This window comes from Hippopotamus amphibius, chromosome 1 (assembly GCF_030028045.1).
Source record: "Hippopotamus amphibius kiboko isolate mHipAmp2 chromosome 1, mHipAmp2.hap2, whole genome shotgun sequence".
In the NCBI taxonomy this organism is placed as follows: domain Eukaryota; kingdom Metazoa; phylum Chordata; class Mammalia; order Artiodactyla; family Hippopotamidae; genus Hippopotamus; species Hippopotamus amphibius.
The window spans coordinates 57,198,627-57,226,168 of record NC_080186.1 but is presented as its reverse complement, the minus strand read 5'-3'; the positions used below and the strand labels follow the sequence as shown (position 1 = coordinate 57,226,168).

Here is a 27,542-nt window from a genome sequence, read left to right as displayed (position 1 = left end):
TCTACTTTAAACACGGGAGGTCATACAATATCACTTTTCTGCCTAAGCCCTACACCATTTCATTCATAATAAAAGCCAAAGTCTTTATATTGGCCTACAGGCCCTGTGTGATCCTTAGTCAGAGTTCATCTGAAACAAGAAGTCCAAAGTAGGCAGTCTAGGACTTGTGTAGCAGTTCAGTAAAGCCATCAAGGTCCTAGGCTCTTCTTTCTGCTTTGTTATCCTTGTTGTTTTTGTCCTGTTTGCCTATTACTGTCACAGGATTGGTCCTGCACCTTTAGGCCTTGGGTCTGCATTCTAGGCAAAAAGAAAGGGAAAATAGGAAGCTTTCCCCCAAATCTTGGGCTTATCTTTGGCAGGAATTGTCATATAACTACTTCTAGCTGCAAGGGAGTCTGGTGAAGTGAGAATTTTATCTCTGCAGTGTGTTGCATCTAACAAAATGGAAATTTTCTTAGTAAGGAAAAGGAGAGGCTGGATATTATGTAGGCACCCAGCACTATCTCTCAGTGCTATGTGCCAGGAACTATACTATTGCTATGAAGGCATACTTCTTAGTCCTAGGCATAGTCATTATGAGACTTAGAAATAATAGTCAAGGTAGTTGTAATAATTCCATTTTATAGAAAAAGAAATGGAAGCTTTAGCATGGTTGCAGTACCAGAATTTATACATGGCCAGTCTGACTTCAAATATTTAGTTCTTTCCATCATACTGCATTCTTACTGAGCTTTCTGTAAAAACACGTGTGCACACGTGCATGCATGCACACACAATATAGCCTACATTTGTGTAAAGCTTTATTGCCTCAGATTTTGTTTGGTTTTCATGTCTGTCTTCTTTAATAAGTTGAATACCTGAAAGAAAGTAGGATTGTGTCATTTCCATTACCTAGCATTCAGTGAATATTTTGAATACGTGAAGTTTGAAAAAAACTAAAAGATAGGAGAACCAAACATAATTTTGCAGATGGGCAAACAGGTACAGAGAGATGGAGTAACACACTTGGGTTGCATAGCTATTGACAGAGAGCTTGTGTTAGAATTGGTTTCTTGCTTTCTGGTGAGAATATTCTCCCCTTAGACACGAAAAGTTGGATTAGGGTGATAAGAAAGAATAAGAGGAAATATGTCCTGCCAGTACCCCTGAATTAAAGCACATAATATCCCTTAATTAATGCAAATCAGTTAGGTCAAGGTGTAGTTCAAATAAAGGGAAATGGCTACTCCTCTAAGAAGGTGGTATGGAGTAAAAGTACCAAACTAGGAGTCAGGAGACTAGTATGCTAAACCCAGCCAGATCACTGACTTTTCATTGTGATCTTAGGCAAGTTGCATAGCTGCTTTGAACCTGCTTTCCTCAAAACTAAAATCAAGGGAGTTAAACTACATGATCTTTGAAATTCCTTCTAGCTAAGCAGTATATGAATCATTGTACCCAGTGAGTTTTTATGGGTGTGCTAACATTTCCTGGCATCTATCACGTCAGACTGTTTTATATTTCTATAATATAGAGAAAGTAACAGCTTTTTCACTTCTTCTCTGGGAACTTGGCCAGTGAGAAGTAAACATCCTTTCCTGTCTCTCCCTAAATGAAGTACTTGGTCATAAGTGACAGGCTTTTTTTCTTCATTTTGTTCTTTGAATCTGATCCTGTTCTTATTTTAGTGTTTTTCTTAACTTCACTGTTTGTTGAAATATAGTAAATAGAAAATGTCAATTTATGTTTTAGTCTACAGATCACAATTTCGTTATTTCATAAAATAAAAATAGTTGTATTCATCAAATATATATTAACACATTTGCATATTTGAAATACTTGACTGGCATAGGATGTGGTCTAGTTATGAGTAGAATGTTTAGTCTCATCCTTTGCAGTAGAATTGCATTGACTCGAAATAACCTAGTTGAATGGTAACAAATATACTGTAGAATATAAGATATCATTATAAGCTTTTACATTTTGTCAAAATTGAAATAAAGTGAGTTACTTTTTTAAAAATTTATTTATTTATTTATTTATTTATTTATTTATTTATTTTATTGGCTGTGTTGGGTCTTTTTTGCAGTGCGTGGGCTTTCTTTTAGCTGTGGTGAGTGGGGGCTACTCTTTGTTGTGGTGCGCGAGCTCTTCATTGCCGTGCACGGGCTCTAGGTGCGTGGGCTTCACTTCAGTAGTTGCAGCACATGGGCTCAATAGTTGTGGCTCACAGGCTCTAAAGCACAGGCTCAGTAGTTGTGGCACATGGGCTTCATTGCTCCGCGGCATGTGGGATCTTCCTGGAGCAGGGATCGAACCCGTGCATTGGCAGGTGGATTCTTAACCACTGCGCCACCTAAGAAGCCCAAAAGTTACTTTTGATGTCTTTTAAAAAGTGTAATTCTCTCCATATTAGATTAGGCAGCATATATTGCTAAAAAAATTTGAGAAAATATGGAAAACTTTGAAGAACGAAATAAAAGTCTTCTTAGTTTTTTTTCCCAGAGATAATTATTGTTAATATTTTAACCTCTTTCCTTCCAGTCTTTTTTTTTTTCCATTCTTATTTTAAACATAATTTGAAATAAAACTGTGTGTACATAGTAGCAATACTTTGAGCTGGACATACTGCTGAGGAATAATAAAGACTATAAATAAAAGAAACCTTTCCCTTTTCCTTAGACTGTTTGAAATTCTTTTGTTATGACACTTACTTAGCATCCTGAACTTTCTCTTCTATAAGCTGGTTTAAAGCCCTGCTACTTGTAAGTTTTGTAAGGGAGTCTGTCTGTGCCCAGCATATATTATTGATTATTTTAAAAATTACTGTGGGACTTCCATGGTGTTGCAGTGGATGAGACTCCGTGCTCCCAACGCAGGGGGCCTGGGTTCGAACCCTGATCAGGAAACTAGATCCCACATGCATGCCCCAACTGAGGGTTTGGATGCCACAAATAAGGAGCCCTGAAGCCTCAACTGAGGAACCTGTGTGCCGCAATTAAGGAGCCCATGTGTGGCAACTAAGGAGCCAGCGAGCTGCAACTAAGGAGCCTACCTGCCGCAACTAAGACCTGGTGCAACCAAAATAAATTAAAAAAAGAAAAAATTATTGCTTTTACCATTCTATATAGTAATAATTTCTAATTATTAGTTTACATTTCTAGAATTAGGATTGCTGGGCCAAAGGGAATCACTATTTTAAAGTTTCTTTTTTGTTATATATTTCCAACTTTTATAAAGTTTTACAGCTTACATCTGGATTATTGCCAACATTATGATTAGAAAGCTCTTTGTCCATTTAAGAGAGAAAAATGGTAGTCTCTTCTGCCATAGCACAATTTATTTTTCTTCAATAGAAATTAACATATACATGAAAGTGAACAGGGGAATGATGTAAGTATAACATGAGCACACTGGGTTGGTTCATCTCTCATTTCCCCAAGAATGTTAATATTTTGAAGCAGCTGGTTTTTAAATTTTTTAAATTTTATTTTAGAGAAAGCCTTAGCAATATATGAAGAACTTAAGATAAAGGCTGAAAATCCTGTAGAAGTTTGATAGTTTGGAGCTTCATTGTTCTTAAAGAATAGTCTTCCATTGATCTAATTATCATTTATTTGTAGATAAAAATGCTTTTTCTCTATTTACTTTGTTGTTGTTGCTGTTGTTGTCATTTATCTTATTTGCAACTTGGTGTGACCTTCCAATTTAAGGATATATCATACTTCAATTCTGGAATATTCTCATCCATTTATCTCTTCATGTAGTGCTTCTCCCCCATTGTCTTTATTCTCTTATTCTGGAGCTCTTACTAGGTAGATCTTGGATCCTCTTATTCTGTCTTCCATGCCTTTAAATTTCTCATATTACTGTATGATGAATTCAGGGTAATGCCCTCAAGTTATCTACCTACCAGTATACTAATTCATTAGCTTGGTCTAATGTGCTGTTTAATTTATCCACTGAGTTTTTAATTTATTTTGATTCCTTTGAGCTCCATCTGATTTTTACTCTTTGTTTCTTACTCATGAAAGTCTCTTTTCCTTCTTTTATTTACTTAGCTATTCAAAATCTACTTAACCTAAAAATCATTTTGATTGTACTACTATAAATCCTGAGAGTATTAATTTCACTAATGGTTTCCTTGTTTTTGGATATGACCCATGATTTGAATGACTGCATTAAGGATATAGATGATATAAAATTTAAAGTATATGAAAAATAGGTCAAATTAATCATGAAATAGTTGAAATATTTTTTCAACAAGTATTTTGTGATGGTGGATTTAGATTGATAGTGAAAGGAATAGGGTATAAGAAAGACGGGTAAGAGACTATAACAGCAAAATGTTAGATTAATTTGACTAGAATGGAGTGGCTAACTAAGGTCGTTGATTTCAGTGATAAAAGATTTGAGAATTAATGGGGTTTCTTTTGTTTGTAGATGATTGGTGCAGGATCATGAATACTATTAGGGGTTTAATTTTATGTTTAGGATTACTTTTGGTTTTTTTTTTCCTTTTTTTATCTCTTCACTTTCTGAGCATATTAATGAGTTTAAAAGGGAGTTTGTGATTAGAGGTTGGATCTAACTTTGCTTGGTGTTGAAAACATGAGGAAAGGTAACTACTGTTTACATTTGGGGGAGGTATGAACTTTATTGTAGAGTACAAAGAGTTAAATGGTGGATGAAAGTGTAAAGCCTGTAAACATAAATTTATACAATGTTACTACTGCCTCTACTAGAACCTACTGAGACAGAGATTATCATTGAAGATTTTCACTGGTTAAATAGCAATTTTTTTTTCCTGAGGGGCTGATTTATTTTACTGTGTCAAGAATATTATTACATTGCCTAGTACTGATTCTATTTATGATATAATTGCTTTTATTTTTCTAGGGTAGAGACATAATTTAATAGATGGAGTATCTTATTTCAGTTGTTCCAAGTGCAAGAAAATTATATTTTCCGATCACTTTCAAAGTTTATTGCAGCTAAGATTTTTAGGGAAGGGGTAATAGAAAATACTGTAACATTTCCTATCTGCTATCAGGGGGCATAGTTTATCTTAAGTTATTGATTATGTTGTATGTATCTCCTGCTCCTTTCCAAAAGCAAAAGGTATTTGAGCCATGTCACAACAAAAGATGGGAGTAAAAATATGGTTAATAAAAATTCAGGTCTTTTAGAAAGAGGAAGCAAACATGCTAACCACATATGGTTTATATCTAATATCAAATTCTAGCCAGTATAGTTGCTATGATTGAATATCAATTTTGCCTTAGAGCTTCCTGGAGTATGAGTTCACTTTATCAGAAAGAGGAAAGCATGACTTCCTTAGAAGTGATAGGTTTTCCTGAATTCTAAAAGAAGAATATTAAATAATGTAGTCAACAAATCGTTGAAAAAACAAAACAGAACCACTCTGCCACGTATAAGCTCTGCCCTCAAATGGCTCATAGTCTTTGGAGTTGTCAGATAAAACGAATACTTGTTTAAATAAAATCCACATTATCAGAGCACACAGGAGAGAGACATTTAATCTAAATTCTAAGAGAGAGCATAGGCAGGAAATTCTTTCTTGGGGGGAAATTGTGGTAAACTTTGAAACAAAGTAAAAGTTAACTAAGAAAAGAAAGGACTAGGAAGAGATAGTTGGAGAAAGAAGGAAAAATGATGCAATCCAAAGGTGCAGCGTGCATAGTAGCTGAGCCAAAAGAGATGGTCTCTGGCAGTAAATTTCTGTAATTTGATATGATTGGAATTTAGGGAGCAAATTGAAAAGAAGTGGGAGTTGAAGTAGCCATGGGTAACAGTGTTTTGTTGTTGTTGTTTGTTTTGTTTTATTTTGAACAGCCTTTAAATATTAGTACCACGATTTTTAAACTCTGCAGCAAGGCTCTCTGGGGTGCCTCAGGAAGCTCTAAGTATGCTGCAGTATATTTAAACATTTCAGGGAAACGCAGTGACACTGTTTGTTGGGTACTATGTAAACTAATTAGAGTGAGTAAAGTTTTAATATTAAGGATATTCTATAATGCCTTTGTACTGGCAGAATGGGAAATGAAGGTGGGAATGTCCAATCTGATTTCAAGTTTTGAGAAATTGTGAAGTACCCAATAGGAGACACATCCCACTAACGAATAACTGTGGTTATTAAGGAATGAACTAAAAATGTAATTTTTCTTTCAATTTGTATTATTTCACACAGCTACTAAGTTGTTATAAGTATTGATTGTTATTTGAACCTTACTGCTTAATAAATGGAGTTGTTAGGTATTTCTTTTAGTCTGTGGGGCATAAAGAAAAAATTACTGAGACGCTTAAGTTCTGACTTAGTAACCAATAGTAAAGTACAGATTTGTGAAAGGAATTCATATGGTGTTTTCTAAGTCTATAAAGATAGAAATAAAAATATTTAGAGGAATGCATTTAGCTTAAGCTTTTTCATTTAGGAATTGTTTGCCTCAGTTCACTTTACCTGAAGCTAGACAACAGAAATTTGGGATTTTATCTTTTGACAATAGTCATGTTTTTGATAACTCGCCAAAGGTGGATTTACAAACTTTGGAAACTGAATAAATGGATGATAGGACTTATATTCCATTATAAATAGTGAGAAGCCTAGACATTATTTTGGCCCAGATAGGAGATCATTCTATGTCTGTATAAATAAGAATCAGAAATTTGAGGCCAATAGGTGTAGATCACCTGTTTCAGGAATTTTTAATTTAAGGTCTGTGGTACCTGGAAATTGTACATACAAACAAGAAATTTTCTTTGTTCTCCTCTTTTTTTTGTCAGAGTTTTAAACGGGTTCTTGGCCCTAAAAAGGTTAAGCACAAATTTATACATCAACTACTTCATTTTTTGTGTGGTATGTCTGTTGGCACCAGGTAAATTGGTACCAAAGCCAAGACTAAGTACGGTATCTTCCCATCTATGGACTCATGCAAGATACATGTTTTTCAGAGGTTAAGAATTAGACGTAAAGAGTATTTGTACCGAGTACTTAAATAGAACTTATTTTATGGGTTCTAAAATGTCATTTATCATGAATTCCCAATGAAATTAAAGAAAATCTTTTAATTACTTAGGTTTGTGGTTCAAAAGATACATAAAGGGTGCACACTGAAATATAAATTTCTTTTCTGTGTCCTTCACAACCTCGATTCCTCTTCCCAAAGGTAAAAGTTAACTCTAGTGTCTTGTGTTTCAGAAATTAAAAAATTTAAATCCAAGAGTATTATAGTAATGGAGTTTAAGATAGTGAATGCTATACAAATAGCCAGAACATAATTTTGCATGTTTTAAGTGTAGATTAGATGTGCTTACCCGATTTGATTTTCTTTTCATTAAATTTTTATTTATTAATTTATTATTGTTGTTATTAGCTGCATTGGGTCTTCATTGCTGCACGTGGGCTTTCTCTAGTTGTGGGGAGCAGGGGCTGTTCTTTGTTGTGGTGTACTGGCTTCTCATTGCAGTGGCTTCTTTTGTTGCAGAGCACCGGCTCTAGAGTGCGCAGGCTTCAGTAGTTGCGGCACGTGGGCTTAGTAGTTGAGGCCTATGCACTTAGTTGCTCCGTGGCCTGTGGATCTTCCCAGACCAGGGATTGAACCTGTGTCCCCGGCATTGGCAGGCGGATTCTTAATCACTGCGCCACCAGGGAAGTCCCCTGATTTTCATTTTAAGATGAATAGCTGATAGTGTGTACTCTTTTAGCTTCTATTAGTAGGACATAATTTAGACATTTTTTAGTAGTGATGTTTATGTAGTGAGTCAACCAAATTGTTGATTGGGATAGTTAACCATGAAATATATGAATAGAATTCTGAAAATAGTCTTCCCAAGCCTTAATGCATTTAATTGCTTAACTAAAAAGTGGTCATAAGGATATCATTTTATTTTTGCCAATAATTAGTTTATTTTTAAGATGTTTATTATAGAAGATAAAGTAGAATTTTATCTCACCTATGGAATCTAATAATAATCTTCACTTATTAAGTGACTGTATTAGGCCAAGAATTATATTTGGAGCTTCACATACAATATTTTGAATTACCACATTATCTCTGAAAAGTGTCTAATTTATTTAGGTTTTACAGATAATTAAACTGAGTATTTGACAGGTTAAATAACTTGCTCAAAATTTACAGTGTAGGTTTTGGAATCTAACTGGGTTTGTGGAATATCAAAAATTCTTTCTCAGTTTATACAGCTCAAAGATGCCTTTGTGTATAGATGTGTTTATTTTTAATGTAAATTTATCAGGTAATGCTATTTAGTGAGTGGGCAGAGTTTTTAAAGAATTGCTTTAAGCACAGTTTTATTCTTACACTGCATATTTTACTGAGCAGCTAACTTTCCTAAACTCCCACATTTGTGTGTTTATCTTTTTTCTATAGGGAGATTCCCGAAGTTTTCCATTTTCTGAGAACGTGAGTGCTGTTCAAAAATTAGACTTTTCAGATACAATGGTGCAACAGAAATTGGATGATATCAAGGATCGAATTAAGAGAGAAATAAGAAAAGAACTGAAAATCAAAGAAGGAGCTGAAAATCTGAGGAAAGTCACAACAGATAAAAAAAGTTTGGCTTACGTGGACAACATTTTGAAAAAATCAAATAAAAAATTAGAAGAGTTGCATCACAAGCTACAGGAACTAAATGCACATATTGTTGTATCAGATCCAGAAGATGGTACAGGTATTTTACTTGATGTTTACATAGTATACTAATAAGAAATGTATTAAAAATAGTAATATTTGTAACGTGTATAGTCTTTAGCTTTTCTGAAAGTAGAGGGACTGTATTTTCTCCTACAGTTAAGGTCTTATTTATATTCTATTCAGAAGTGCAGGGAGTTGATGAATATGAAAATTAAAATGTTTACTTAGAGGTGAGTAATTCTGCTGTCCACCTTATTATCCTCTGTCACTAAGGTATTACTTAAGTTATTTTCCAGTATTTATGTTTTGTATTGAGTCAGCCACATGCTCTTACCTGATTCATCCTTGTGATCAGCAGCACGAGTTTGCCAGGTGACTTTTTCAAGGTAAAAATGCATTCTATGACGAAGGGATATTTTTATTTTTTGCAAATATAGTTAATCAAACCTATGACCTTTGTTCTTTGTGCTTTAAGCAACTGAATTAACAACTATACTACCAGGCATTTTGTTTAAAAAAGAAGAAAATTTAAAAAGCCAAACATTCCTTTTTTTTTTTCTTCAGTTTAGAAAATGAAAGGAAAATACAACCTATGAGTCCAACCAACCTAAGAACATAATTTTTAAACAATAGAATTAACAGATGTTCATGTTGGAAATTTTTCAGTGGTACAGAAAGTAAAAATAGAAAAATGACCTATCCACTCTAGGCCCTCTCCCTAAAGGTAGCATTACTAAGTTTTTTGTTGTGTGTCCTTCTAGGAAAAAAAACCCCTATATTTGTGTCAATGTCCATCTGTTCGTATATACTTTCTTTCTAAACCTTTTTACTTAACAAATCACGAGACATATTTGATCTAATAGTTTTGTCTTTGCAAAGAAGATATTTTGAGCTAGTTATTTAATGTCTAAATCCTTAATTTCTTAATTTGCAAAGACAAGGAGTGGTATATGTAGAATGACGTATCTAGCACCATAGAAATTTTAGAACCTGTATGATTAGCTAAGAAAAAACAGATATAAATAAAATTAAATTTGCTTAAGAAAGTACATAAATTTGACTAAGAACCACAAATTGCCAATCTTAAAAGTTGTGTAAAATATTTTGATATTCAGTGTACTTGATAGAACTTGTTTTAATACATTGCTTTCAACATCTGGAACTTACCTTAGGGGTTTCATTTGGAGACTCTTTATGTAGGGATTTCAATCTTATAAGAATAATTATATCTTATAAGTGAAAGAAATCATAAAGAAAGCAGCCTTCTTATTTTAGAGCTGAAATAATCCCAAAGATGTGAAGTAATTTGCCCAGAATTACAAAACTAGATAAAGAACTTTTCAATCTAGTATTTTCTTACCCACACATTCAGTAATTACATTATAAATGGAAACTTGTATTATGAAATGCTTTTTTTTTTTTTTTTTTTTTGCAATATCATATAAACTTAGAAATAGCCTGTTCTGTTGGAACTCTGCCGAGCTCTACATTCTTTGCCCATTACTTCTTTAGGAGAGGTCTAAAATAAGAAACTGCACTGGGGCTTTAAACTCTTATTTAGAGGAAACATTTTGCTAATCACAAAATACCAATAACTATCTTGTAATTGGAATATGGAAGTGTTTTTGCCACGCAAAGAGTAGCCCATTTGGTTTCTCCAGTCCCTTTTAAAAAATTAACCTTACTGAAGTTTATAAACTGCATATGATAAAATGCACGTATTTTAAGTATATGATTCCATGAGTGTTAACAAATGTATATACCCAGGTAACCGTCACTACAACTAGGGATCCTGACCATCACTTCAGTGATTCTCTTGTATACATATTTCCAGTCAATCTCCAATCCCCATCCCTGGCTTTAGGTAACCACTGGTCCGCCTTCTATCACTTTAGATTAGATTTGTCTTTCCTAGAGTTTCATGTAAAGAAATGACCTTTTAGTCCTACTATTAAATTCCTTTTCTACCTCAAAAGCCAGTTTGGATATCACTGTGAAACCTTCCTTGGCTTTCTCTGGTTATCTTCTCTATTCTAGTTTGTCCACTCATTGTATTATGTTATATTACAGTTTACTTCTGTACATTGTTTTATCACTTACTAAACTGTATGATCCTTGAGGACAGGACCATGTTTTCATTCTTCTATTTTCAAGGTTTATCATAAAGCCTGGAATATAGTAGGTGTTTAGTTGTGAGTATTGTATCTCCAAAAAAAAAAAAAAAAAAACCTCCCAGCAAATAAAAACCTCATGTTAATTTTTGTAATTAATACCAAAACATAATTTATCATGGTACTTTAAATATTTAATACTTGGGGAATAAAGCCTTAAATAAAACTTTTAGGATAAATTATTCCAGAAACTTTCTTTGCTATTCATTTAATATTGACTTAGATAATTGCAGGGCAAATGTTGTATGAAATATAACTTCCTACTGTGACTTCTTAATACTTCAGTTTGTTTAGAATGAACTTGACAAGTTGGTTAAAATTTGAATATATTTAAAAAATAGTTCTTGCAAATGGCATATTCACACATCTTGTTAATACCTTTTTGTTTTTGTTTTTCAATTTTCTCTTATTACTTATTTGGCTGCATTAAAATCAACAACACAGAGGATTAAAGGTAGTTCAACATTAATTTTAGGTCATATTGCCATAAAGTTTTATATGTTTTACATTGTATACTAAAGTAGACAAAATCATTTAATTTGTTTAGATCTGAGATAAAGAGTCAAGGACCTAGTATTTTGCTTTCACTTCTCTAAAGTATATGCATTAGTAAGTAAGTACAGAAGCATTTGGCTAATTCTTGTTGTCTTGGGGGTATGTAAGTAGAATGATTCGAGGAAAGAGGGACAGAATTTAAATTTGCATTGTATATATGATTACAGTGTAAGCAGTTAGGAGGCCTGCTCTTAACTCACTTCTGCAGTAATTAACTCTATTAACCATTAGTTTCTAATTTGTAAAAATAAAGACTTCTATCAGATGAATTTTAAGACTTTTAGCTGTAAAACTCTCTGAAATATTGCTTATTATAATGTCAAGATCTGATCATTTGGGACTGTTATTTGTAAAATATGTTTTCATTTATTCTTTTTTTTAAATTAATTAATTTATTTTATTGGCTATGTTGGGTCTTTTTTGCTATACGCTGGCTTTCTTTTTAGTTGCGGTGAGTGGGGGCTACTCTTTGTTGTGGTGCGTGGGCTCCTCATTGCTGTGGCTTCTCTTGTTGTGGAGCATGGGCTCTAGGTGCGTGGGCTTCAGTAGTTACAGCACATGGGCTCAGTAGTTGTGGCTCACAGGCTCTAAAGTGCAGGCTCAATAGTTGTGGCACACGGGCTTAGTTGCTCCGCAGCGTGTGGGATATTCCTGGAGCAGGGATCGAACCTATGTTCCCTGCATTGGCAGGCAGATTCTCAACCACTGCGCCACCTAGGAAGCCCTTCATTTATTCTTAAGAGTAGTAAGAAGTGAATTTTTTGATGTTCTCTTCTTGCCCATGATACACTAAGCTTCCTGTTCACCTTCCATATACTTCAAGAATAGTCTCATGGAGTGTTGTTATTATTCCCACATGGAAATTATAAACATATTATAAAATGAGGGAATGCACCTTGTAAAAAAGTTATTGGATCTCTGTAAAGTGGATTACTATTCTAAGCCTTAGTTGATAACCTGAGACTCTAAAAGTAAATATTTAAGAAAGAACCAATTTTCTGAATCTTTGGACTCTTGTATATCATCCCTAAAGAAGAAGACAAGAATATTTCTCATATTTTATTAGGTATAACTAATAATTTGTGTAGTATAAGTGCCTCTTTTTCTGTCATTTCTTTCTCTTGTACCTCTTCCCATTTCTGTTTTCTCAGACCCCACCAAACTTAGATTGATTTTTACCTTTTGAGGTAGTGAATATTTTCTTTAATAAATAGAATATTCAGAAGGAAATATTGATTTAGTATAGAACTTATAGTGTTGGAATTTTGTGTGTGGTTTTTTTGTTTTGGTTTGGTTTGGGTTTTGTTTGTTTGTTTTGGCTGCTCTGCACAGCACACAGGATCTTAGTTTCCCGAGCAGGGATTGAACTTGTGCCCTCTGCAGTAGAAACTCGGAGTCCTAACTACTGGGCCATCAGGGAACTCCCTGGAAGTTTTTGGAGTTGACCTTGGAAATTCTTCTAAATCCCAGAGATTATCTATATTGAGGGAGCCTTCTTAATGACTAAAATGTAGTTTATGAAGTCTTTCTTGATTGAGTAGAAGTGAGAATTTAAATTTCTTTTTATTATTGGCCTATCCACCTAGATATAGCATAGAAATTATAGTTGAATTTTATATTTTTTAAAATATGTGGCCTGGTTTATTATGCAGTTTCTACATAGTCCTTATTTCTGATTGAATTTCTCATTTTGAGGTAAGCATATTCTGTGTTAAGCTGTGAACTCTTAAGGAAGAGATTGCCATTAGGTAGGTAACTGTGATCATTAATTAATGTCACTTTTAATGCCCCTGGATTTGTTTTCTCATATTAAAATCTCATATTTAAAATCATGAAATTAAATTATTCATAGATACTTAATACTTGAATTCTTTGATGATATATATCTTTTAAAGTTAATGCGCAGTAAAGTTGATTCTTTTTGGGTATATCATTCCATGAATGTACATATAGGTTCATCTAAACACCACCATAATCAGGAAAAGGAACAGTACTATCCCTTTGTAGCCACACCCTCTGATTACTCCGTATTCCCTGGCAACCCCTGGTCTGTTCTCTGTCACTTACAGTTTGCTTTTCAAGAATATCATATAAATGGAATCATAAGGTTTATAATCCTTTGAGACTGACTTCTTTCACTCAGCGTATTGCTTTTTGAGATTCATCCAGGTTGTTGCATTTATCAGTAGTTTATTCTTTTTTATTGCTCAGTGGTAGTCCATTGTATAGATGTACCATACTTTACTTATCTGTTCCTTCACCAAGAACATTAGGGTTGTTTTCCAGGTTTTGGCAGTTATCAATAAAGCTGCTATAACTACGCATTAACAGATTTTTGTGTGAACATGTTTTCAGTTCACCTTGGTAAATACTTAGGAGTGTGATTGCTAAGTCATATGTTAGAGTATGTTTAACATAAGAAACTGTCAAAATGTTTTCCAGAGTGGCTATATTATTTTTCATTCTAACCAGCAATATATGAGAGTTCCAGTTGTTCCACATCTTCTCCAGCACTTGGTATTGTTAATGTATTTTTTTAACCAGTCTAACAGGTGTGTAGTGGTTGATGATATATATTATTGTAATTAGGAGGAAGAAAGAAGAAAAATAAAGTAGCACCATCTTAAGGAGAATTTATGAAAGAACTGTGCCCTAGGTACAGATTTGTGTACACAATAAAGTGTACACAATGAAGTGTTTTCTACCGGGAGATACGCAATATGCAGTTTTTAAACATTAAGATGTAATGTAACAGATACAGGCAGTTCTGAAATTTTAATGCCTAGGTTGCTTATTTTACCTTAAATAAAAAACATTACAACCGGTAATCTTATCCATGCTATTTTTGTAAAATACTAAGAAAGCTTGACCAAAGATTGTGCTAGTTATAAAATATTTCAGCAAAATTACTTCAGTTGATGACATCTGACAGTGGTTATCCTGAGTATACAAAATGACTGATTAAGAATCCATTAATAATTAGTGAGCATTTATTATAATCCGAGCAGTTTCCAGATGACTATATAAGGTAAGCATATCTGTTTAAACAAGAAAGGTGAATTTGGGGGAAAATATAAACAATATAACTGTAACACGTCAAGAATCTGGAGGAGCTTATTCTTAAAATATCTGTTTATAAGTACTAAGTGAAAACCAAAATGTTGACCAGTAACTAAGAGACTTATAGATGGGTGTTTGTGAGGGAGATAGTTAAATAGTGAGATAGTGCTTCCACATACTACTACCTTTATTAATTTAGATTTGGCTAGATTTACTTCAATTATATTTTCTCTTATTTTTTTGTAAATGAAATAAATAGCCTTGTTCCATAAACAGACACCCTGGCTGTGCAAGTACTGCTTTATGAATATTGAGCATTAGGAGTCAGCTAGGTAATAAACTAAAGACCAAAGTTTGTATAATCCAAGGTCTCATCCCAGCTGGACCATTATATAGTTACTTGGTTGTGTACTGCTTGCAACCCCTCCAGGCCTTGTTTTTCTCTTTGATGAAACAGAGAATAGAGACTGTATATGCTCTTTCTATAGTGTTTTGTGAACAGGGGTTTTAATAGCTTGAGGAAAGGTCAAGTATGAGGCATTTAAGCTTTTCTAATTCTGAACATGAAACATCTGTTTGACTGTAGGTAAAACTGAGGAAGCTTTCGTAGGGCTGGGAAGTAAAGATTCAAGGTCAATTACATTACTAACCTCCAAGAGAATGAAGTAACCAGTTTAAAGCTGGACCTTATTTAGGAGCCTTCTATGGATCAGGACTTCTCCTGTGTTCTAGAACTCAACTCTTTTTGGAAGCCAACTGGTCAGTTGTGGATTTAGAGAAAATACAGAAAGTACCAGAAACAGCATATCTGTTGCTCTGCATATTGTTGGGGAAACTACTAACAAATTCAGTTTTTACTCATCATTCTGACCTTGGAAAATCTCATCCCTAAGGAGATTTTAACCATGTTGTATTTTCTGCTGACTTCCAAAGTGGTATTTGAAATCAAGATGGATTTTCTGGGCTTCATCTGATAATTTATAACCTTATGGATATTGTCTGAATATAGGTATTATTATCTTATTGGTTTGCCTCTTAGTATGTTTAAAGTCAAACTCTTCCTTCCTGGAACACTGCCTCTAAATCTCTCCCTTTTGTTTTCTGTCCTATTAATGGCATGACCCCCATAATCTATAGTTAAAATCTCACTTTTGCTGTAGATGTCTTTCTTTCTTTTTACTTTTCTCCAGGTCTCAAATCTGTATCTCTTCCCCATCCTCACTGCTAAAGTCTGCAAGTTCAGTATTTCTCTAATCCAACCTAAACACCGCTACCAATATTTTTTACTTGGTATTCAGATTTGATCTTGTTACTTTCTAGCTTTAAACCTTTCAGTGGGCTTTCCATTCCCCACAGAACACAGTACAGATTTGTAGCATTATGGAGATGCCCTGCATATAACCTGGCCTCTGCTAATTACTTCAATTTCTGCTGCTGTTCCTCCCAAGTCTAACTTTCTCATCTTTCCTCCTACCATTTATGTTTGCTCTCTTTTTTAATCGTTCTACACTGTCTGTGTATGTGTGTGTGTGTGTGTGTGTGTAGATTGGCAGAATCTAGGTGTTGGGTATATAGGTGCTCACTATACAATTCTTTCAGCTTTTCAGTTTATTTGAAAATGTTCATATATACACACATACACTGTTGTATGAATGTACACCCATACCCATTTATATAGGTACATAGAGGTTGTACTTGACTCTAAGCCCTTTGAGAAAAGAAATTTTTTTCTCAAGTCCTTTGCACAATACCTGAATATGTATGATGTAACCATTTCCTTGTGTTAAATTCCCTTTGTTCAAAATATCTAGTTATCTAGTGTGGTTTCTGTTTGTCAGCTAGACTCTGAATAGTATACCCTCTTTCCATACCATATAACAAACTTAGAATACTTTAACTTTAATCTGCATAATTCTACTTGACTTATGTGTTGTCATTGTTCATATTCTGGTTCTATCATTTTATCTTCAATACCACAAATTAGGTTAATTATTATTGTTTTATATAGTTATTGTTGGTGTATAATTACCCATGTTTATAATTTCCTTTGTTCACAATTTCTTCATGCTTCTCAGACCTTTCTTCATTTTTTTTCTTTTTCTTCCTAAAGGTATAGACTTTATTTTTTTTATAAATTTATTTATTTTATTTATTTATTGGCTGCATTGGGTCTCCGTTGCTGCACACGGGCTTTCTCTAGTTGCTGAGAGCAGGAGCTACTCTTCATTGTGGTGTGCAGGCTCCTCATTGTAGTGGTTTCTCTTGTGGTGGAGCACAGGCCCTAGGCGTGTGGGCTTCAGTAGTTGCGGCACATGGGCTCAGTAGTTGTGACTCACGGGCTCTAGAGCACAGGCTCAATAGTTGTGGCGCACAAGCTTAGTTGCTCCGTGGCATGTGGAATCTTCCCAGGGCAGGGCTCGAAGCCGTGTCCCCTGCATTGGCAGGCGTATTCTTTATCACTGCGCCACCTAGGAAGCCCAAGGTATAGACTTTAGAAAGATATTTCCCTTGGTATATCATTCTAGGTTGACATTTATTTTCTCTCAGTACCTGGAAACTATTATTTTGTGTCTTCTGGATTCCCCTGTTGTTGTTGAGGAGGCTGCTACTGGTCTAATGGTTAAACTATGCATATATTCTGCCTTTTCTCCCTGGTGTTTTTAAGAAACTGTTTGTCTGTAGTGTTCTGTATAATGGTATAGATTTCCTTTCATTTGATCTGCTTGGGATTTGTTGGGTTTCCTGAATCTGAGATTTGTGTATTTCATCAATTATGAAAAATGCCTAGCCCCTGTCTCTTTGAATATTGCACCTCTTCTCTGTCATTTTGGAACTCCAGTTAGATGCATGCTAATTTCTTCAAGTCTGTCTCCATTTCTCTAATACTTTCTTCCCATGTGTCCAGTTTTCTCTTGACCACATATATTTCTAATTTCTGTTTATATGTGTGTGTGTATATATATATTAATACATACACATATATATATTTACTACTACAAGTCCTGTTAATTTTGCTAATTTTTGATAGTCTTATTTTAGTCATTCTTTTGATACCTCTTTAAATTTAATTTTACCTATAAAATACACTTTTCACATTTTGTGTAAGGTAATTACAGCAAATGAAATCTTTACTATGCTACTCATATAGTTTTTTTTTTTTTTTCTCACTCATGATGAATTTTTTTTCTGCCTGAATTTTGTGGTTTCTAATTGTGTGCACATTTTCACTGGAACTTTATCTGTGAGAATTATTTTAGGTCTGGATTTAAAGTGCCTTCTTTCAAAGAGGATTTGCATTTGTTTTTGTAAGATGCCTGAAAGCATTATCAACCCGAGGCGAATTAAAATAAAATGTTATGCTTAATTTGAGGGGGGGCACATAGATAGTATGATTTCCTGCCTCAAACCTGTATGAGAGCAGTAAGAATTTTTTTTAAAAGAATATCCATTTCCCCTCCCACCCAGTCACCCCAAGCCAAAGGTAAGTCAACAAATAATTCAGCTATTATGGATGACAACTTTTGAGGTTCCTGTCTTTAATCATGATTTTCCTGATCTGACTGCCTACTTTGTAAGAGGCCTCAGGCCTTTTCTTGAGCTCTTATTAAAATCCAAGCTTTACTTCACGAGGATGATGAGAGCCTAATAAGTCTCTTGTTCAGAAAAGCAAAAACATTCTCAGAAGCGCAAAGGTACAAATTTCTACTTATATCTGTCCTGGGGTTGTGTCACATGCACTCACTGCCTCCTCCCTATCCTGCAAATGCAAGTAAGTCTGAGAAGTCTTGTTTTTTTGTTTTGTTTTCTTTTTCTCTTTAACCTGCCTCTTATTTTAAGCAAGAGAGAAGGAGATTGCATATGGAGTTTAAGTTAGTCAACCCACTGTATCAGGTATTTAAAGATTACAAATGTCTTCTAATGCTATAATTTATTTGAGGTGTCTTGTAGCACCTTGATTTTTGTAGGTAATTGTTACCTCTCCTTGAGTTATTTTTATGGAATTATAACTTCCTAGGATGTTCTCCAAAGACAAAGATTTCACACACAAAAAATTATAGGCCAATATCACTGATGAACATAGATGCCAAAATCCTCAACAAAGTACTAGCAAACCAAATCTAATAATACAGTAAAAGAATCATACACCATCCATGATCAAGTGGGATTTATCCCAGGGATGCAAGGATTTTTCAGTATCCACAGATCAGTGTGATACACAGCGTTAACAAATTGAGGACTAAAAACCATATGATCATCTCAATAGATGCAGAAAAAGCTTTTGATAAAATTCAACATCCATTTATGATAAAAACTTCAGAAAATGAAGATAGAGGGAACATACTTAAACATATTAAAGGTCATATATGACAGTCCTACAGCTAACATACTCAACACTGAAAAGCAAAAGCATTTCTTCCAAGATCAGGAACACGACAAAGAATGCTCATTCTCACCATTTTCATTCAGCATAGTTTAGGAAGTCCTAGCCACAGCAATCAGAGAAAAAAAAAGAAAAAGGAATCCAGGTTGGAAAGGAAGAAATAAAACTGTCACTGTTTGCAGGTGACATGGTGCTATATATAGAAAATCCTAAAGATGCCACCAGAAAACTACTAGAGCTCATCAGTGAATTTGGTGAAGTTGCAGGATGCGAAATTAATGTGCAGAGAGATCTTTTGCATTTCTGTACATTCACAGTGAACTATCAGAGAAGTTAAAGAAACAATCCTTTTACCATTATATCAAAAAGAATTAAATACCTACGGATAAACCTAACTAAGGTAAAAGACCTGTACTCCAAAAACTAAAGACTCTGATGAAAGAAATTGAAGATGACACAAACAGATGGAAAGATATACTGTGTTCTTGAGTTGGAAGAATCAATATTGTTAAAATGACTGTATTACCCAAGGCAATCTGTAGACTCAGTGCAATCCCTATCAAAATACCAATAGCATTTTTCACAGAACTAGAACAAATAATTTTAGAATTTATATGGAAATACAAAAGAACCCGAATGGCCAAAACAATATTGACGAAGAAGAACAGAGCTAGAGGAATCAAGCTACCTAACTTCAGACTATACTACAAAGCTACAGTAATCAAGACAGTATGGTACTGCCACAAAAATAGACAGTAGATAAAGGGAGCAGGATAGAACGTCCAGAAATAAACCCACGCACTTATGGTTGATTAAACTATGACAAAGGAGGCAAGAACATACAGTGGAGAGAAGACAGTCTCTTCAATAAGTGGTGCTGGGGAAACAGAACAGCTACATGTAAAAGAATGAAATTAGAACATTCTCTAACATTGTATACAAAAGTAAACTCCAAATGGATTAAAGGCCTAAATGTAAGTCCAGAAACCTTGAAACTCTTACAAGAAAACATAGGCAGAACACTCTTTGACATAAATCACAGCAATTATTTTTTTGGGTCCCTCTCCTAAAGTAAAGGAGATAAAAGCAAAAATAAACAAATGGAACCTAACTAAAAAACTTTTGCACAGCAAAGGAAACCATTGACAAAATGAAAAGACAAGCAACCTACTGAGTGGAAAAAATTATTTGCAAATGATATGACCCTATAAAGCATTAATACCCAACATGTGAACAGTTCATACAACTCAGTATTTTTTTTTTTAAAAAAAGTGTCTTATTAATGGGCAGAAGAACTGAGTAGACATTTTACCAAAGAGTAAATGCAGATGGCCAACAGGCACGTGAAAAGATGTTTGACATTGCTAATCATCAGGAAAATGCAAACCAAAACCACAAAGAGATATCACCTCACTCCTGTCAGAATGGCTATCATCAAAAAGTCTACAAAAAGCAAACATTGGCAGGGAGGTAGAGAAAAGGGAATCCTTACGCACTATTGGTGGGAATGTAAATTGGTGGAGCTGCTGTGGAAAACAGTATGGAGGTTTCTCAAAAAACTAAAAATAGAAATACATATGACCCAGTAATTCCATTACTGGGTATATATTTGAAAAAAACAAAAACACCAATTCGAAAAGATGAATGCACCCCCGTGTTTATAGTAGCATTGTTTATAATAGCCAAAATATGGAAACAACTTAAGTGTCTATCCACACTTGATGAATGGATAAAGAAGCAATGGTACATATACCTACAATAGAATACTGCTTGGCCATAAAAAAGAACAGAATTTTGCCATTTGCAGCAACATGGATGGACTTGGAGGGCATTATGCTAAATGAAGTAAGTCAGACAGAAAGATAAATACTGTATGATATTGCTTATATGTGGCATTTAAAAAATATGACAAGTGAATATAACATAAAAGAAGCAGACTCACTGATATAGAGAACAAACTAGTGGTTACTGGTGGGGAGAAAGAAAGGGGGAGGGGCAATATAGGTGTGGGGGAGTGGAAGGTACAAACTGTTAGTGTAAGATAGACTCAAGGATGTGTTGTACAAAACCAGTGAGAGCCAATATTTTGTAATAACTGTAAATGGGAAATAACCTTTAAAAATTGTATAAAAATTTTAAAAAATTTTAACAGGAAAAATTGGAGAGAAGAAAAGTAGCAGGTTGAAAGGGAAAATTGGTGAAATCTAAGGAAGACAGCAAAGTATTTCTCTAATTTCTAAATGAGTAAAAAGTGGGCTTTATAAAACATTTCTAAAGTTAAATTTCTGGCTTAGCATATACTTTTGTGACCTTTGCCAATTACTTAACCTCTCTGAGTTTGCCTTTTTATTTGTAAAATGAGATTTTATTACAAACCCTCATGAGTTCCTTTGAAGATTGGGTGGCAAAAATATCAGCTGCTTAACCTAGCCCTGACATGTAACGTTATTGAGCCCTACCCTTTAGCCTAAGCACTGTACGGGACTTATCTTCACTATAACTCCCAATTTGTGGTTAGATAACTGTAACACAGATACTAAGTAAGTATTTGATTAAGATCACACCAGTAAGTAACAGTCACAGGATTTTAACCCAGACATTCTGACCTCAAGAGCCCAGACTCTTAACCATTGTGTTATTTCTTATGTTCTTAAAATTCTTATTAAAACTGAAGATATACCTTTGCATGAAAATAGTGTTAGATATTATATTATTGCGAATTCACAGACTGATAGAATCAATGGATATTTCAGTGTCTTGGACAACCTGCTTTAATGTGCAAGAATTTCTTACATAGTATCTTTGATAGTTTGTAATCTAGCTTCTATGTAAATGCTTCCAGAGACGGATTTTATTACATTTTTAAGGCAAACTATTTAATTTTTAGATAACTCCAAATATAAGGAATTTCTCTGTATCCTGGGATAAAATTTTTGCACTCAGTGCCTTTACCCATTGGTTCTAATTCTCTGCTCTGTGAGGAGATAGTAAGAGGACAGCTTCTTTCATAGACAACTGTTAAAATGTTTAGGCAAGAATCATTCCTCTTTCTCACCCTAGGCTAAACACCATCAAGTATTTTACAGACAACACATGTCCATACTTCTGTTAGCTGAGGTCCTTCTACTCTGAATGCATTACAATTGTTTTTAAACATGTACTTACTAAAAAAATAAAATAAATAAATAAAAATGTACTTACTATAAATTAACTATGAAATTTTGTATAATTTCATTTTCTTCCAAGAGTTTTGTATCATTTATGTTTAAAAAAAATGGGGGCGAAAACCAGTTTCACAGATCTGAATACACTTTTCAGTCATTGCTATAATGTGCACTTCACTTATGGACTCAACAGAGATACGCTTAACACTTCTACACTGACTAGTATTAGTTAATGTTTATTGGATATTTACTACGCACCATGCCCTTTTCTAACCTCTTTACACATAACTTATTTAATCACAGTAATCCTGTGAGGTAGATGTTATTTTCACTATTTAACAGATGAGGAAAATGAGGCACAGAGCTGTTAAATAATTCATCCCATGTCACATGGTTTGTACTAAATCTCAGTGCCAAAACAGATTCAGACTTAGGCACAACCAGTGTTGTGTGTGCACGTGTGTGCGTGCATGTATTTATTTGTATGTCTTAGTTTAGACTGCTTTAACAAAATACCATAGAGTAGATGACTTAAACAACAGAAATTTATTTCTCATAATTCTGGAGGCTGAGAACTCTGAGATTAAGGTGCCAACACAGTCAGAACTATGGTGATGGTGTGTAGACAGTGTCTCACCATATCTTCACGTAAGGGAGACTGCCCTTATGACCTAATTACGCCCCAAAGGCCTCATCTCCAAGTACCCTCACATTAGTGCTTCAACATATGAATTTGGGAGGTACACAAACGTTCTGTCCATAGCAATATGTTAAGTAGTTCTTTTGTGTGCCTGATCTGAAAGCTTATCTACCTTTTATAGAAGTTTTCTTTAAGCATATGTCAATTTATAAAAATCAACTTTTAGAGCAGCTCATTTGTAATTTGGGAATTCAATAACAACAGAAACCTTTCTTGAATTTGAATCCCAGTTAATAAGTGTAATTTTACCTATTTCCTGATGTGTAAAATGTGGATAATATCTGTCTCAAAAGGTTGTTTTAAGGATTAATATGCATACATATACATATTTGTGTGTGTATAATTATACTGATATATGTAAGTATACACACACACACACACAGAGTCTAGTATAGCTGTTTACAAGGCTTTTAAATGGCAAAGAGACAGCATAGCACAGCAATTATTAAGCTAGACTTTGGAACACAACTGACTTACTACCTGAATGACCTTGGGCAAGTTTCTTAACTTTGCTGTGCTCTAGTTTTCTTTTCTGTGATATAGGTGTAATACTCATTACAGGGCTGTTACAAGGACTAATGAGTCAATAGAGCCCTTAGATCAGGACTTACACCTTGTAAAGTAGTATGTAAATGATGAAATGGTATTATTTTATATCAGTATCTAACATAGCATCTGTATTTTTGTAAGTTAATTAACAAATTATGTTTAAATATTTTTGAACTAGTGACTTTTTTAAAGGAGTGTAAAACCAAATATGAAACATATTCATTAAAATTGTTTAGTCACACCATCTTTTATTAAAGAGGAGAGAAGGGAACCCTGCAACACTGTAAATGATTTGCAGTTTAGGCAGTTTTCTGGTGATTACCAAGCTACTTATAACTAAACCAGGTCTATTACCCTAGTCTTCTAGTTTTTTTTGTTTGTTCATTTGTTTGTTTTTTAAACAAGCAAGAGATCTGATGTGGATTAAACAGAAAATAATGAACTTAAGAAATTTAGATGTGTGATAGAATTATTAGATGTGTTTCAACAATAATGGATTACCGAGAATAGAGTGTTCTATTTGAAGTTTTTGTTTTTGTTTCAAAAGCACCACTGTATGTTTTATGAAAAGCAATGGACTTGAATTTTTGGTCCTACACCCCCTACCATCACAGTAGGAAACACAATGTGAAGGCTTTTATGCATACACTTAGATTATTACTAATTAATGCTAGCATTATATTTGAAGTACCCTTAGTCCTATTTATAGGCAATTATCTTAGTAGAATTTGTATAATGTTCGAGTATGCTTTGTTCTCTAATCAATCAGGTAATAAGTAGGGAATTTAGTTTAATTGTTGAGTACACTAGTCAAATTGATTTAATTTTAAAGTAATTGTGTTAGAAACACTTCGGACAGTGATCTAACTCAGCTTCAGACTCAAAGTAGTCACTTCTGTAGTATCCCTGGCAGATAGTCCTGCAACTCTACTTGAATATTTTCTTGGCTTGAATTCTTGTATTATCTGTAAGCATAAGGAGATTCCATTTAAGTGACTTCAAGCTTGTCTCAAACCTTGTAATTCTTTATTCTTTGAAAATATTAACTTCCAATTTTAAGCAGCAATTGGTCCTAGTAAATAATTTTTAATATACTGTTTAACTTACAGATTGCCCAAGGACTCCAGATACTCCCAGTAGTGACCCTCGTTGTTCCACCAGCAATAATAGATTGATGGCCTTACAAAAACAATTGGATATAGAACTTAAAGTAAAACAAGGTGCAGAGAACATGATACAGATGTATTCAAATGGATCTTCAAAGGTAAGTACAGTAAGTAAATGTAAGTGTATACAGTCAGTCCTCATTCACAGATTCTGCACGTGTGAATTAATCTACCTGATAAAATTTATTTCAAACCCAGCGTCAGTACTCATGACATTTCACAGTCATTTGTGGGCAATGCACAGAGGGGTAAGAAATTTGAATTATCTGATGCGAATGTTCACAGCTCATGTTGAACAAGATGATACTCTTCTTGTTTAAACTCTTATACTGTAAACAAGCATCCTTTTCATGGTCTACTTAGTACTACATTTTTTGTATTTTTGTGCTTTTCATGATTTTGCTGTTTAAACACTGTATTAGGATTTCTGAGATCATTTAAGCCTCCAAATCTGTGTGTTGACAGTAAAACAAATTGGAAACAAAATATTTCTAAAATATTTTTTAAATTACTTATTTATACCAACATCAATCAATAAAAAATTTTTAAGTGAAATTGTCTGAGTAAAGGGTACACAGGAACTCTCCACAGAAAATTGCAACTTTGCTGTAAATCTAAAATTGTTCTGAAACAAAAAAATTATTTAAAAAAATTTAGGCTATAATGAGTTTTCCATCACTACACAGAGATCTTTAAGAAAGGACAAATGAAAAGACAAGACATTCTATCATTAATGATTGCTTGGACTAGATCTTTGGGTTTTCAGGGAATCTGGTATAGGCATGTAACTCCTAATTGAAAATCAGTGTTATGGGGAGCACTTGTTACTAATGGGAGTGTGTCCTTTTTCTGAGATATAATGCGGAATAGAAAATGTTAGGAACAACTGAACCAGATTAACATGAAGATTCTTTCCAATCTAAGGTTCTATAGTTTTATTATTTCCAAAAAGTTTTAGAAAGGTGCATTTATTATAAAATCCACCATTCTAATTTCAACTCATTTAAAAATTTTTGCCTCTGTAAATCAGTTTCTTCCATGTTTTAATAGATATTTCTTCAGTAATTTCAGAATAAAAGTTTTAGGTTTTTTTTTTTTAATTTAGGAAGAATTTGAAATTGGGAGGGGAGAAGACAGTGGGAATCTTTGCTTAGAGCCATGTACCCTACCTACCAACCCAAATGAAATTTGTGAAGATGCTGAAAAAAGTGTGTACATGTTATAAATAAGATTTTGTAAGCTTAATTATGAAAATTAGTGTGATTATATGCCATATTTCAAGATAATTTCTAAATTATTTTTAGAGAAATGTATTTGTTCCTACTTGATGCATTACGTACATGCTCTGATACTTCTTAGTATACTACATCACCAACATTGAACATTTATTATGGGGTGGTCGAGTTGGTTTTTCAGTTATTATTTTTAGTATCGACCTTTAGTTTGGGTTTTTTTGTTTGTTTTCATTTTTATCAAATATTATTTTTGGCTTTTTTTCTTTTTTTAAGTCAAATACTGTGTTCTTGGAACTGTGAATGCACAATATTATGCTGAGTGTTTTAAATTTAAAATACCCTCTGGAGTAAGGTTTTTTAACCTAGGGTTGATGGATTAGGTTGAGAGGTTTATGAATCCTTTGACATTATAGGAAAAGTGTGTGTGTATATTGATAGGTGGATAAACAAGAGGGCCATAGGTTTTACCGTATTCTCTAGATGGTCTGTAACCAACACCCTCCCTTCCCAAATTTAACAGGTTTATGGATGTTTGAAAAGGAAAACAGATAACTTATGATAACCACAAGTCCAAAATAAACAGGGCTACGAGTAGCATGCTAAAACAAATAGATAATTTCCAGGAGCCTTTTATTTTTAATTAGGAGATTCATTAATTTGAGAAGGGGTCAGGTGGGGGTTCAGAGCATATTAACGGCTGTTATAGTCTCTGAGGTAAGCCTGCAGTATTCTTGTCCAGATTTGGTCTTAACTGTCATTTCTCATCCTTAAACCTCTGAGAGGGTCAAAGTATATCTTTATGAGATTAGGGAAAATTGTACATTGAAGTTATGTAGGATATTTATTTATTAAGGACTTAACAGTTTGATAACTATTATACTGGGCTCTGGAGTATGAATATAATAAAGGTAGTGTCTTACACATAGTAGGTGCTCAACAGATAATATCCTGCTTTCAAGAGACCCACTATCTAAAAAGCAAATCTCACATGTAAATAATTACAATATTTAATAGTGGTATGTTCAAGTTACTTTAGAAGTACAGTGGAGATGAATCACTTAACTACCAGAAGAAGTAATTAAAGTGTTAATATAAGATTTGAAGGATGATTTGGAGTTTAAGAAGGATTTACTTTCTAGAGATCATGATGTGGATAAGCCCAGTATATACAGGGTAAGGAATTGTGGGATAGAGTGGCTTGCTCCAACTAAGTGCTTTCGTATGGCTATTTCAATTTTTTTTTTTTTCGTATGGCTATTTCTTATCTGACATACCTGAGGGTAGGTAAGATGTACTTCTAATAGTAACAGTCATCAACTCTAGCAGTTATTTTCAATGAAAGGCTATGCCCTACTGGAGTAACATCTGAATCTCCAGAAAGGCACATTTATTTGGGAAAAGTCATTCAGATGAGTCCAGCAGGTCTTTTTTTCTGTTCCCCACCAGAAGGGCTTTAAGCAAATGAGGTATAGTGGGAGCTGTAACATAATGAAAGACAAACCAGATTATAAAATACTTTGTACAAAATTAAGCGGTTGAGATTCTATCTTATAAGATGTGTAGAGCTGCTGAGAGAGCTTTAGCAAAGAGAATACATGATCAGATATACAGTTTAGAAAATTCACACCCATCTTCCTCAGACTTGAAGAATTAATTAGAGAGGGACAAGTATACAGGCAGCAAGTTTTAGGAGGCTTTTATAGGTAGTCCAGGGTAAACATGTTTAATGCCTCTTGTAACAGCAATGAAAACAAAGAAGACAAGTTAAGCAGCTTTGGTAGAATAAATGTATGGTGTCTGGATATGAGGGAAAAGGAAGAATTGAAGATGATTCTTAGATTGGTTATGTGAACAGACTGATGGATGGTGGTATCCTTCACAATAGGGGAGCAAATTTAGGGATAGGTGTG

At 34.0% G+C, this 27,542-nt stretch overlaps 1 protein-coding gene across 5 annotated transcripts in view; it reads left to right on the top strand.

The window, feature by feature from the left end:
- Positions 1–27,542, top strand: part of PKN2 (protein kinase N2) — a 132,820-nt gene that overhangs the window by 32,584 nt on the left and 72,694 nt on the right. For all 5 annotated transcript variants that reach the window (XM_057713861.1, XM_057713879.1, XM_057713873.1 and 2 more), the window contains 2 exons: positions 8,388–8,688; positions 24,341–24,495. In XM_057713861.1, the coding sequence (XP_057569844.1) occupies positions 8,388–8,688; positions 24,341–24,495 (456 nt within the window). The remainder of the gene's footprint in view (positions 1–8,387; positions 8,689–24,340; positions 24,496–27,542) is intronic.